Raw genomic sequence first — 12,120 nt, forward strand, 5'->3', positions numbered from 1 at the left:
ATGTGATCTGCGTCAGTTAGGCCGTGTTATTGCACAGCGTCTAAAGGAGACACTGTTTTAGTGACAACAGGATATTTCGTGCATGAACAATATGCTGCAATGCTATGATTCTTAACCAGTTCTGGTATAACCTAGACCGGCGTGATAAAACGATAACGATATGTATCACGATAGACACGTGATCGATATCAATAAAAAATGTGTTCGATAAAACGTCTTATATTTTTTATTCTTCGTCAGAAGAAAATTGAGGTCACGAAGCAAGTTTGGTTGCATTAACAAAGGCACTCACTCTGGTAACCTAGCAACGTAGGGAGTGACACGCTAACAGCCAATCATGTAACAGTATCATGTTTGGTTGCGCCATATCGTCATCTCGTACATTATAATTATTTGAGTTTTCCTGGTTGTTGATATTTCTGTCTTAATAACTGAGGGGATTATGATCAGAGGAAGGTTAAGTTTAAAATAAAAATGTTTAAATATAATAGATTTTTCTCCTGGTCCTTATTTTAAACGGGTCATAAAAAATATCAATAATTATCGTTATCGAGCGATATGAAACTCTGATATCGTGATACAGTTTTCAACCATATCGCCCAGCCCTAGTATAACATACTGCAAATTATCGCTTGTGTTACAGCAGTTATAAAAACCTGCTCTTTCGCCAGCAACCCTTTGTCCTCGCTCAAGCCAGGGGACACCACCCCAGAGAACGCTCCATAAATGTCACATAAACCTAAGCTTCATATCAACAATATGGAATTCTTTAGAATACAACGTGTACAAATTCCAATGAATTTATAATAATAAACCTGAACTACAGTTAGTGAAACCTGACCAATCAGAAGCCCAGATGAAACATCGCTTTGCTTTGATGCTGCTGAATCCTCGGTCCTGAAACGAGCAGAAAGACTGTAGGTTCAGATCTGATTTCTGGTCCCTGGTTTGTCTTTGAGCTGATGTACATACGAGCTGTTATTGTCCTCGTATCTAAGAAACCAAAAGGCGCGCTGTTTATAATTACAGACGCTCACCTGTATAATTAAGCAGAGCGGTGGAAGATTCGGAGAGAATTCTCTTCTCGGGTCAACAGGTTTGTGCTCTCCGTCCACGCACCTTGAGGCTTGTGAGCTAGTTATATACACATCACAGTGCTGGCATTAATGTGCTCTTAGCAGAGAGAATGTAGGCCAAGACCGCTGTGACGCCCGGACCCTGGGGGAGACTCAGGGGTTGCGTGGTGTCACCTCTGACTGGGTGGGGTTTGATTATGAGAAGCTGGAGACTCTGAGGAATGTGAACTGATGCATGGTGAATCACCTGAAACTCACAACTCTCACCACAGAGACTATTTAAACCACCACTCTCTAGGTGACTGGCGAGAACGAAACTCACGGTTAAACACCACTGGTCCACTACGCACTACCGCGACACTACACACTTCTTCAAATACAATTAAACACTTCTGTATTTTCCCCCAACGCAAAGCTACGCGACATAATACAGATTTTCTCAGTTCGATTAGTTCGCGTTAGTCATAGTGCCGTAACTTGAACCGATCTTATAGCTTGTGTGGTCTAAGGCTTCTTCAGTTCCATGCTCACAAACTTTAGTCCAATCTGTGATTAGTTCCTATTTACTGTCCAAAATAAAAACTTATAAGCACGGCTTCATCTTATCCTGTCATGTGGGTTTGATAATCCTACTGAAAGTATGGAGGTGTTTTGAGGAAAATAATGCTGGGGTGGGGGAAAGACCGGAGATCTTCGGCGTGTGTGCAACTTTTACCGTTAGCTAGTTTTGCTAATCTAACATCAGGGTTTGCGTGTGACAAATCGCTTGGTTAGCGTGTGGCATTCGCTTGGTGTTCGACTAGTTCGCTTTAGAAGTAATCTTTGGTCATAGCTGCTTCTATTTATCATCCAAACTGAAGACGCACACAAAAAAAAACCTTGATGTTAAACACCCACAAGTGACAAATTCCAAGCAACACAAACAACTTTACAGTTTTTTTCTTCCTCTGTGGCTGCGCGTTAACCGTTCGAAGACGAAGCGATGCTCTACAGTATGTGTGAGAACAAATTAAAATCTATCAGCACAGAAGTGGCGTCGATCCTCACGAGGGCGAGTAAAAAGACTCAATTCAGAGTGATGGAAGAAATTTAGAAACAAAAGGGCAGGGTTACTGTTACCATGACAACACCACATCAGCACGATGGAAAGGTTCCTCTTTTAGGGTGGCGATTCACCATCGATCGCTTTTTCGAAACGTATTACAGAATGACAGGGTGTGTGTTCTTCCACGAGATATCACTCTCACGTCGGTTACGTTAAAAGGCGTAGAAACTCTCGCTCCCTCGACTGTACCTCGGATTGTTATGTTGCAGAAAACAATCAAAAAGCGCAAAGCGGTCAACAGTTTTGAGGACCTGTCTCCAAACGGTGCCGTCATGGCAACGGATATCAACAGCTTGAGACTGGAGACGATGAGCAGCACAGTGCTATTAATCTGAATAAACACAGCTGAGGTTAAACGGGAGAATCTTTACAATGCCAGCGTTGGGAAAATAACTAATACAAATCTGCTTTTTTCTCTTTTTTTTCTCACTCCATCACAAACAACTTTCTCGGTTGGTTTTAACGCAGCCAGGGAAAATCCCTTCAGGCTGAATTATTACAGACTTTACTACTCTCTGTCTCCAGATTTGTCGTCTTTTCCCTCTTCTGAGTTACTGAAAATGAAAATCACTGAGAATCGCAGTTCTCTCATTGTTAGAGGAGATGTCTGGGGGTTTTAGGTGGTGCTCAGGACAGATGGGAAATGATGTCCGAGTGCTGACGAAACAGCACGTGAGAAACAGAATGACGTAACCAACGACCTCGTTCACATCTGCTCCGAGTGATGATGTGAGCTGTTGACAGCATGACAAAATATCTTCGTCTTTTATCTGATGGGCTCGTCTGTGTGGAAGAAGGTAAGAGGTCTGGAGGAAACCATCCTCCACTTGGTTTCTCCTAAAGTGCCCTCTTTTTTACCCCCACACTAAACACAGTGCTTCACATCACCCTGCCTCCCCCAGAGGGAAACGACAACAACCCTCTCCCGTCTTCTCGCTGACCCACCGGAAATGCGTCCGATTTCTATTTAAAGAGTGACTTAAGGGGTTCGACAGATCTTTCATTTATTGGGTTTTTGTTTGTTTATCCTCCCTTTGCTTTTCCCCCTCCAGTTCTCTCGCAGTTTGCCCTGAAAGGTGAAATGAGGCATGCTGGAAATCCGGCAGCCGACAATAGGAGACAGCTGTCTCTCTTTCTCTCTCTCTTTCTCTCGCTCTATGTATCTCTTTCTCTACTTCTCGCCACCTCTCTTTCTCTCCCTTCCTCTCTCTACCCCAATCTCTCTTTCATTCAATCTCCCTCTCGATCACTCTCATTCCCTCGCTCTCTCTTTATCACTCTCATTCCCTCTCTCTATGTCTTTCTCACTCTCTCTCCTCCTCCTTTCTCTCCCTCTCTCTCTGTGTTCAAGCTTTTCAGGAGCTGAATTAGCAGTAAGCTCAAGGCTCACCCTTCCCCCAAGCTAGTATGGAACCACTCGTCTTCGCCTTACAAAGCTTTAAACACACACACACACACACACACACACACACACACACACACACACACACACACACACACACACACAGAGTGAGTAAAAGAGCTTTGTTTCCAGATCCAGGATCATTTTTAACACGAGATTCGGCGTCGTTTCATCACCTTATACTGTGTATCCGCTCAGAAATATTTTGAAAGAACACCAAGGAGAGTATGTGTGAGCGTAAAAGAGTTCAATTATTACAACCAATCTTCCTTTCGGAGCTGAAAAGCACTGTGTGTGTGTGTGTGTGTGTGTGTGTGTGTGTGTGTGTGTGTGTGTGTGTGTGTGTGTGTGTGTGTGTGTGGCACACTGGAATGCAGGTTGAAGAGTCACTCAGAGGTCAGAGGAAGATTCTCAACACAAAATGGCAGCGTACGTGTGAGACTCGCAAGGCAAGAACCCCGACATTAACGCGTTACACTGCACGTTTATTGACGTGGGATTTTCCGCCAACACGCCGCCTCTGTGAGCGACTGCTTTACAAATCAGCACCTGGACGCTAATAATAGGTGAGAGCTTTAAATGTCTAAGAATTCGACCTTCAGCGTTACTCTGTGACGCCTCTGTTCGGTGCTCAGAGCTGACGTTGTTCCCATAGTAACAGCCTGTTCTCAGAGACTTGTGCGATTAACGCTCCATGCTGACGGACTAAAACACGTGTGCGGTCAGCGGTGTGAAAAAGATTTACGTAAGCCGTGATGGGAGCTTTCGGACAGGAGAAAAGCCTGAGGTTTTTGTGTGGACTTTCCGATCTCTGAACATTGCTGAAGCCATCCTGATACATTAAATGTAGCTATAAATGGATAAAAAAATACAACTTGATGCATTTTAAATCAGCAGAATCCAATTTGTTTTAACAGATTTCTGAAGCAGAAGAAAAAGAAAGACTTTGAGACGTGCGACAGAACAAAAGGAAACAAAGCCAAAAAGAGACTGGAATGAATCAAAGAAACATCCGTGAATTGATAAACTGGTGTGAACAGAAGTTGTTCATTTATGACTCAAACCAAAGTGAATCACATCATTCACGCACACACACACACACACACACACACATATTTATATAGCAGATTCATTCGCATCTTCAGATACTGAAACATTTCCTTATGAATCAAAATCATCGTTTGTGTTAGCAAACAACGAGTGACTGCTTTAAAAGCCGAAACGCATCGTGTCATAAATCAAATTCCCAAACGTATGAAATTCGGTCGTAGCATCAACTTTCTAATCTCTGTCTGTGGTGGCTACAGAATCGGTCGCTGGTGTGAACAAATGTATACATAAATGATTACGATTAGGGGTGGGCGGAATGAACAAAAATCTGTTTCACGGAATAAGTTATTTTATTTCACGGTAGCGGTATACATCACGGAATAATAATTTTTCAGGTAAATCAACAAAAGGAACATGCTTAATATATTAAATACCACTTTAACACTTTAAAAATAAAGAATAGGCTCTCTCGTCTTATTTTATTCATTTTTCTTTTATTTAGCATTAGTAGTGAACGACGTCCATACCGCTGATGTCGCACCAACGAGTTCCTCCTCCTGTTCGGGATTGGTTTGTGGGATTTCTTTATCCGCATGCATGTCTTTCTCCGTGTTTTTCTTCTTATCTACGCTTATGTGCCGCTTCACGATCGTTCTCAGATTCAGGCGTGCTACACGTGAGGTTAACCACGCCCACTAATTAAAATTTCACGGTATGCACGGAATAGAAAAACCTGTAACGGTAGACATTTTATTCCGCGGAAAACGGAATATACCGTCATACCGCCCAGCCCTAATTTTGATTAATGATTATAAGTAAATGATTTCTTCAAACTCGTATGTAATAAATGCTAAATAAATTTGTATCATCAAATATCAAATCTTTGCTTTGTAAATTTAAAGGGATTTACATCAGACCGACAAATACGGCTTTAAATCTTTACGAATCGAAATATCGCATTCATTGGTGTCATCACCATATCGTCAAACAGCCCAACCTTCATCATGGCATCAAAGACCGATACGTCGCCTTATGACCTGAAATCATATCGTATGCTGTAGCAGATTCAGAGGCGTTTCACCGAACACTGACTTGTTGTCATAACCGGTGACTGTTGCTGGTAAAGTGTTAGCGTTATTACATAGAACATCAGTCCATCACAAAACATGAACAAGAGCACTAGTTGAGCTGAGAGGCCATTATATATCTGGTCTCGTTACCCATTCATCTCTGGAACGATCTTCCAATAAGAAAGTTTTGTTGTAAAGAGCGAAGGCTAGAATGTACGGCCCTGTCGAGGGTCCGTTGGGTGTAAAGACACGATTATTAGTTTTGGCTCCTTTCTTAGCACCACAAGCTTCTTCTCATATAGTACATCTCTAAAGATCTCTACATAGATACGACACTGTTCAGATTGTACCTAAATCAGCACATGTTCCTGTTGTAAGGTTTCGGTTCTGTGTCAGGATACGAGCTTCGCCGGCTCAGTTCCTCTCTACGGCTCAGAAAAGTCATGAGTTTAATCAGAATTATTATTTATATTACATCAGGTTTAGTTGCATCGCGGCCTTTGAACGCTCAAAGCCGTATCACGCGCTGAGTGAAAGCTTGAGGTTTACACCCCTAGAAGTGAAGCTGTGCACCACACTTAACTAGCTGCCCATTTACACCCTTTCTATTTAGATTCCAGGCAACTGATTCAGAGTTTCACCTCTCAATAACTTCCTGCATGATAAAACAAGTCAAACGGCCAACACTTACCTTTTCGTTCTTCACCTTCTTTAATGGTCGGCACTCGCCGTTATCCATGTCCTCGGGTTCCGATTTAATGGACAGCGGTACTATTCCTACAGATTCCAGGGCATTATTCCCGTGTGGCTCCGTCACAGCCAAGTCCACGTTCTGAGTACTGTCGAAGGAGGCGCTGCGCGTATTGCTCCCAAGTGCTTGAACGTTAGCAGCGACTTCCTTCTCGATTGCGACCACGGCGACCGCGCCTTCGCTTTTCTCCTTCTTGCTTTTCCCGCTCGATACCTCCTTGTCCTTTTTGCTATTTGGAACGCTGCGGGCTGCTTTCCCACTCTTTTCCATGCCTTTGCCAGGCGTGGCGTTCCCAGGGCCTCCTGAACTACCTGACGTACCAGTAACATCTACTTGGGTTCGTCCCTGGTGCTCTTTTTTCATGCCGTCTCCCGCTGGAGACTTGGTGCTATTGTCCTTGGAGTTCTTGTTGCGCTTTGATTTCGATTTGCTCTCTTTGCCTTGAGGTGCGCCGACGGGGCTCACGAACTTGATATTGTCGGGCAGAGCAGCGACGGCGCTGGGCGGAGCTGCCATTCCCCCCGCCTCCTTGGAGCCAGACATCTCGAGTTTGTCCTTCTCTAAGTCAGCTTCGAGGTCGATGATCAGATTGCCGACGCCGATGTCCCACTCATCACCGCTGTCATAAGGGTCCACCGCATTCGAGTCCACACCTTTCCCGCCTGCAGTGCCACCACTTAGGGACATTTTAGTGCCAGCTCCCCGAGTCTGTCACTGTGACGTCTGATTGCTCAGACTTCCAGGGGGTGGGGAGTAGAAGAAACAGGGGCCTCAACGTATCGATGCCAAGTTCCCAAACACCCACATCTTGCCCTAAAGGAAAGAAACGATAACGGTTAGAAAAAGAAAACCCATATTAGCTCATACTTTGAGTCAAACATAACCCTTTAAACACTGCACAGATAAAATGACCCAAAATGTTCCACAGAAGCATTGCTGGGCTTTATGACAAACTAAAAGTGCTACTAAAAGCTGATCATTTGTAAATTACTGAGCATGTTCACAAATAAAAGTAAAAACAAACCTTCACGTAAAGCAGCTCAGCCACCGCAGCTCATCAGGAGCCATAGACGCACATTAACTCTTCCTTGGCTTTCTAGAGTGCCATTACTTTTGTTCTTTGTCATCTCATAACTGGCCAAAATGTTACTGATATTCTTCTAAACTACATGTGAGATCTCATCAGTAGCCTGACTCTTACATAAAGTTGAAAACTATATAAAACAGAAAGTATGCAGCTAATTTTAGTCCTTCCTTAAAATGACTATTTTGTGTTTGTTGTCTAAATTATACTGTATATCATGATGTGCATCGTTTCATGATATGATATTGGTCACATTATCCAGCCCCTATAGTTAGTCTTAGAATGAAATCATTCACTAAATTCATGTGTTGTGAAAATAAAGAAAAGATTTAAGCCCAAATTCCAACTACAGACGGATCTACGTCTCTGAAGGCTGAACTTAAATACTTTGCTACTTCGAACTCTTGCAGGATGTTAATTTTATTTTTCGTGCTTTTCACGAAATCCTCGCTCCCCGCGAGCCGTTTTAGAACAAATGTGCTCTTGTACGATGACGATTAACGAAAAAAAAAAGCAAACGTTTCATACGTACGCCGGGGACGAGATTAACTGTGAATAAAAGCAGGAAAATTAAGCTACAATTGACACCAAACCTAAGAGGGGCAGGGCTGTTTAAAAGCGGTGCATAGTCCAAGCTCGATGCCCCTAAACTAATTGAAGCAGCCTTTCACAGACCGCTGAGCTGAGAGAGGCTTAGCGCGCTTAAGCTTGAAAGGCTAACCTTAGCCAAAGGAGCAGGACCTTTGACCCGTGTCATTGTAAATAATTAACAGTGACGTCTGCAGCATCTGCCCTGAGGAGATTGTAAAGGCAGAATAAGGGTAGACAAAACAAGCCTTCCCAACCCCTCATACCCCGCCCCAACACACATGGTCATTAAACAGAGTTACCAGGTTGTTATGAATGTACACAGGTAATTAAAGCGCTGCTATGTTCTCTATTAGCTTCATGACACACGGCTTTACCGTCTGGGATACATTCCGCTCTTCGTGTCTTTTGATCTTTACCACGTAGGATCTGTCAGCTCGGATGGCAGGCGAGGAGCGTGAAAGTCGTCGTTTATCGCATGCGGTGTCATCGTATTCAGCTTCACACTTAGGAGATCTCATGTCACGGCGTCACGGTTTAGCGCAAGATCAGACGGTTCCCGTTGAGCGTGTGCCTATCTAGCAGCTCTAGCTCGTGAACCGTCAGCCTTTGTCCCGTCGTGGCCTTTAAATACCACAGGCTGAAGATTGGATCACTTGTGGCTTTGAGCGGAGAAAGGGAACAAGGGGCGTGGCTTATACTACGCAACCCGACACGTCGTGTACGAGGGCACATCATTATGACGGGAAAAGTGCCAGACGAGGCTCGACCCTAACCGTACCCATCGTATAAAATGATATAAAACAAATGGGAAATTTTCCGCTCTAAAGTCACACAGCAGGTTTGAACAATTCGGAGGAACGATAAAGTAACGTGACGTGTTTTGCGATGCGTGTTGTAATTTTCGCCGATCTTAAACTCCACAGGTTTGAAATCGTCAGACATGACAGATCTTGATGGATGTAATCTATCGGTGATTCGTGATGTGATTATCATTCGTCCTAACCAGAGTTCTTAGCCTTTGTGAATCTGGCTGCAATTTCACAAAAACAACAAAAGACTTGAACTGGATCTGGAAAAGGAATGACACACTAACTGGAAACATTGAGGTAACGAGACTCGACTGGTTTTATTTGTGTTAGAATTGATTTTTTCGTATATTTATATATAGTTTTAAAACATTTAACATAATATTTAACATACATAAGTTTTAAAAGAACTTACAACAACAAGATAACAGACTGGCTGTATTTAACGGGATTCATACAGGAAATAAACTTCATAAGACAGAAAACCATTCAAAGAGATTTGACCTTTTTCACCCTTTTTGTTATTTTCTGTCTCACACACACACACACACACACACACACACACACACACACACACACACACACACACACACACACACACACTGTGTTCTATATCACACACTTGTGCACTACTCTACGCTGCTGTGTAGTATAGATAGTGTTCACCTTGAAAATTCCAACAAGTAGAAGCACACTTCAAATACACGAATAATAAATAATAATAAAAAAAACTTTCATTCAACAAGATAAAGGTGCTGAAATGCTGGATGAGAAAAAATGTTTTCGTGACGTCACTCTGGTAGACAAGATGTCAAACAAACGTATTTAAATTACACAACGTTTTGTCTAAAAATAAACAAACAAATAAAACCGTATCGCTGTATTCTGCTAAAGCGTTACGGCCTTGCATTACATGCGTCTGGTTTCACACTTGGCGTCGACGTTCTCTGCATTTAATCTATCCAAAGTGCACACACACACAGCAGTGAACACACACACCAGGAGCAGTGTGCAGCCATTTATGCTGCGGCACCTGGGCTTGTTGTTCGGTGCCTTGATCGAGGGCACCTCAGTTGTGGCCGGCCGGAGACTCGAACCCACAACCTTACGGTTAGGATTCAAACTCTCTATCCATTAGGCCTCAACTCACCCAGCTAGAAAACCTCATATACTAGACCCTAGAGTACATAGGGCTTAGTGTGATTGTACAGTGAGCAGCACATTGTTTGTGATCCTCTTAACCATCACATCATGTTTCCTTTCATTCGTCGGATACCACTTTTCCGATTCGGTTTGTCGGCTCTGTGGCGAGAGCACGTCCCGGTCGGGAGACAGGAAGCCAGCGACTGATTCATTAAGCTGAACGCCACCGAGGAGCTGTCGCCTAATCTCTCACAGATGTCCGAGCCTTGGAGCCTGAAAACCTGCAGCTGCCCTTCCTGTTAGAACAGAGCGGTGCAGGTCAGGCGAGCGAGTTCGCACCATCTGGAGCCGAGCTGTGGGGAACAGAACGCTTCCCGTATCCCGTTATCGCAAAACTGACACTCAGGGAATCCCTCGAGCTTCAGGAAATGTCAGGAAAGTGTGTGATGTGGGGAAAAAAATGAAGTAAGTGGGACTCGTCATTGATCGGTAAGTGGATGATGATTACAAAGACATCTAGTCAGAGAACGATTTGAAGAGACTGCAGGCAAAAATGCGCACAGAATGTAAAAAAATAAATAAATGTTTATCCATCACTCACTCATTTATAACTTTTCTTTTTTTTTTTCCCTCCATAAGTTTCCATAAATGTTGCACTCATTGTCCATTAGATTAAAAAAAAACACTTTATTTTATTTTAAAAATGAGTCTTTTTTTAAAAAACATTTTTATAATAAGTAAATAAATAAATAAACAAACAAAGCAGTGACATTGAAAGTGTGTTTTTAATTTAAAGTGAAAAACTTAAACCTTCACTTTAATAAATATTTATACTGAAATAAAAACCGTTTCTGTGGAGAGAATTGCAGAGATCTGGAAGGTTAATCGTAAATTCTGCGTGTTTTCTCGGGTGACGACGAAACTTTTGGTTTTTATTTAACGACCCTAACACCCTTAATCGACAACCTGCAGAATAAGAACTTATAGATTAGAAAAATAAGCGATAAACATTTGTCTAAACAGACAAAGATTATTTTTGTTGTGATGACAAACGAACATAATGTGTATATATATATATATATATATATATATATATATATATATATATATATATATATATATATATATATATATATATCTCGGTGTTTGCAAACTACAGAAATAATTAGCATAAAGAAAATTTTTCATTCATTAGTCAGAACTGGAAAATTGTCTTTTGCCACTTTTTAAACTAAAATAAAAAAAATAAAAAAAAATTGAAAAAATAACAGTTTTATGTGATTTAACTAATTGTTTCTATACGCAGTTTAATTGTGTTATAGTATGCATTTGCAAATTAAGATAGAAGTGTGTGACCTCGATTATTGCTTTATACAGACTCTATGGGTTGTCAGAAAGCTTGGGGCGGAGCTTCGTAAAAGTGGGCGGGATAGTTAATCTTACCTTTATATTATATAGGGTTAAATATTATATTATAAATATTATATAGGTTAAATACGAAAAAACCCTAAACAACTCATTGAATCCTTACTCTTTTAGAAATATTAAACTTTTTCTTTGTTACAACAAATATACGTCTTTAAATAAGATGATATCCTGGGTTACGTTCCGGTAACGTCCTAGACTTGACATTAAATCAAGCCGTCGCCTAATGATGTTAAACACTGCCATGGTGTGGTTCTGGGTCCTGAGCGAGTGATCGTCAATAAGAGACATCGTGTTTGTCCCTGCGGCAGCTCTACGGGCTACACGCCGCATTTGAGCACCTGAAATCGTCTCGAGACGGCAGACGCGGATCGATGCTGTGATCTCCAGCACTTTACTGCCTGCGAATTCCCGGCCTACGTGATTGGCGAAACGAAGCTACTGACAGAGGAGCCGCCGCGTTGTGTTGAAACGGTGAGAAAGCCGGAGCGTGTGTGCTTTCTCGAAGTCGTTCTGGGATATGAGCTAATTCACTAATGTAACTCTATTACTGAAAGGCATTAGCGCTGCTTTTAGGAATCTCGCTCGGCACACAAGCCGTGTTATCTCTGGACGGG

The 12,120-nt window shown here is 42.3% G+C and overlaps 1 protein-coding gene across 4 annotated transcripts in view; it reads right to left on the minus strand.

The window, feature by feature from the left end:
• Window positions 1-12,120, minus strand: part of LOC113646708 (zinc finger protein 609) — a 58,266-nt gene that overhangs the window by 37,776 nt on the left and 8,370 nt on the right. For all 4 annotated transcript variants that reach the window (XM_027153132.2, XM_027153133.2, XM_027153130.2 and 1 more), the window contains exon 2: window positions 6,395-7,267. In XM_027153132.2, the coding sequence (XP_027008933.2) occupies window positions 6,395-7,141 (747 nt within the window). In that variant the 5' untranslated portion in view covers window positions 7,142-7,267. The remainder of the gene's footprint in view (window positions 1-6,394; window positions 7,268-12,120) is intronic.

This window comes from Tachysurus fulvidraco, chromosome 2 (assembly GCF_022655615.1).
Source record: "Tachysurus fulvidraco isolate hzauxx_2018 chromosome 2, HZAU_PFXX_2.0, whole genome shotgun sequence".
Lineage (NCBI taxonomy): Eukaryota > Metazoa > Chordata > Actinopteri > Siluriformes > Bagridae > Tachysurus > Tachysurus fulvidraco.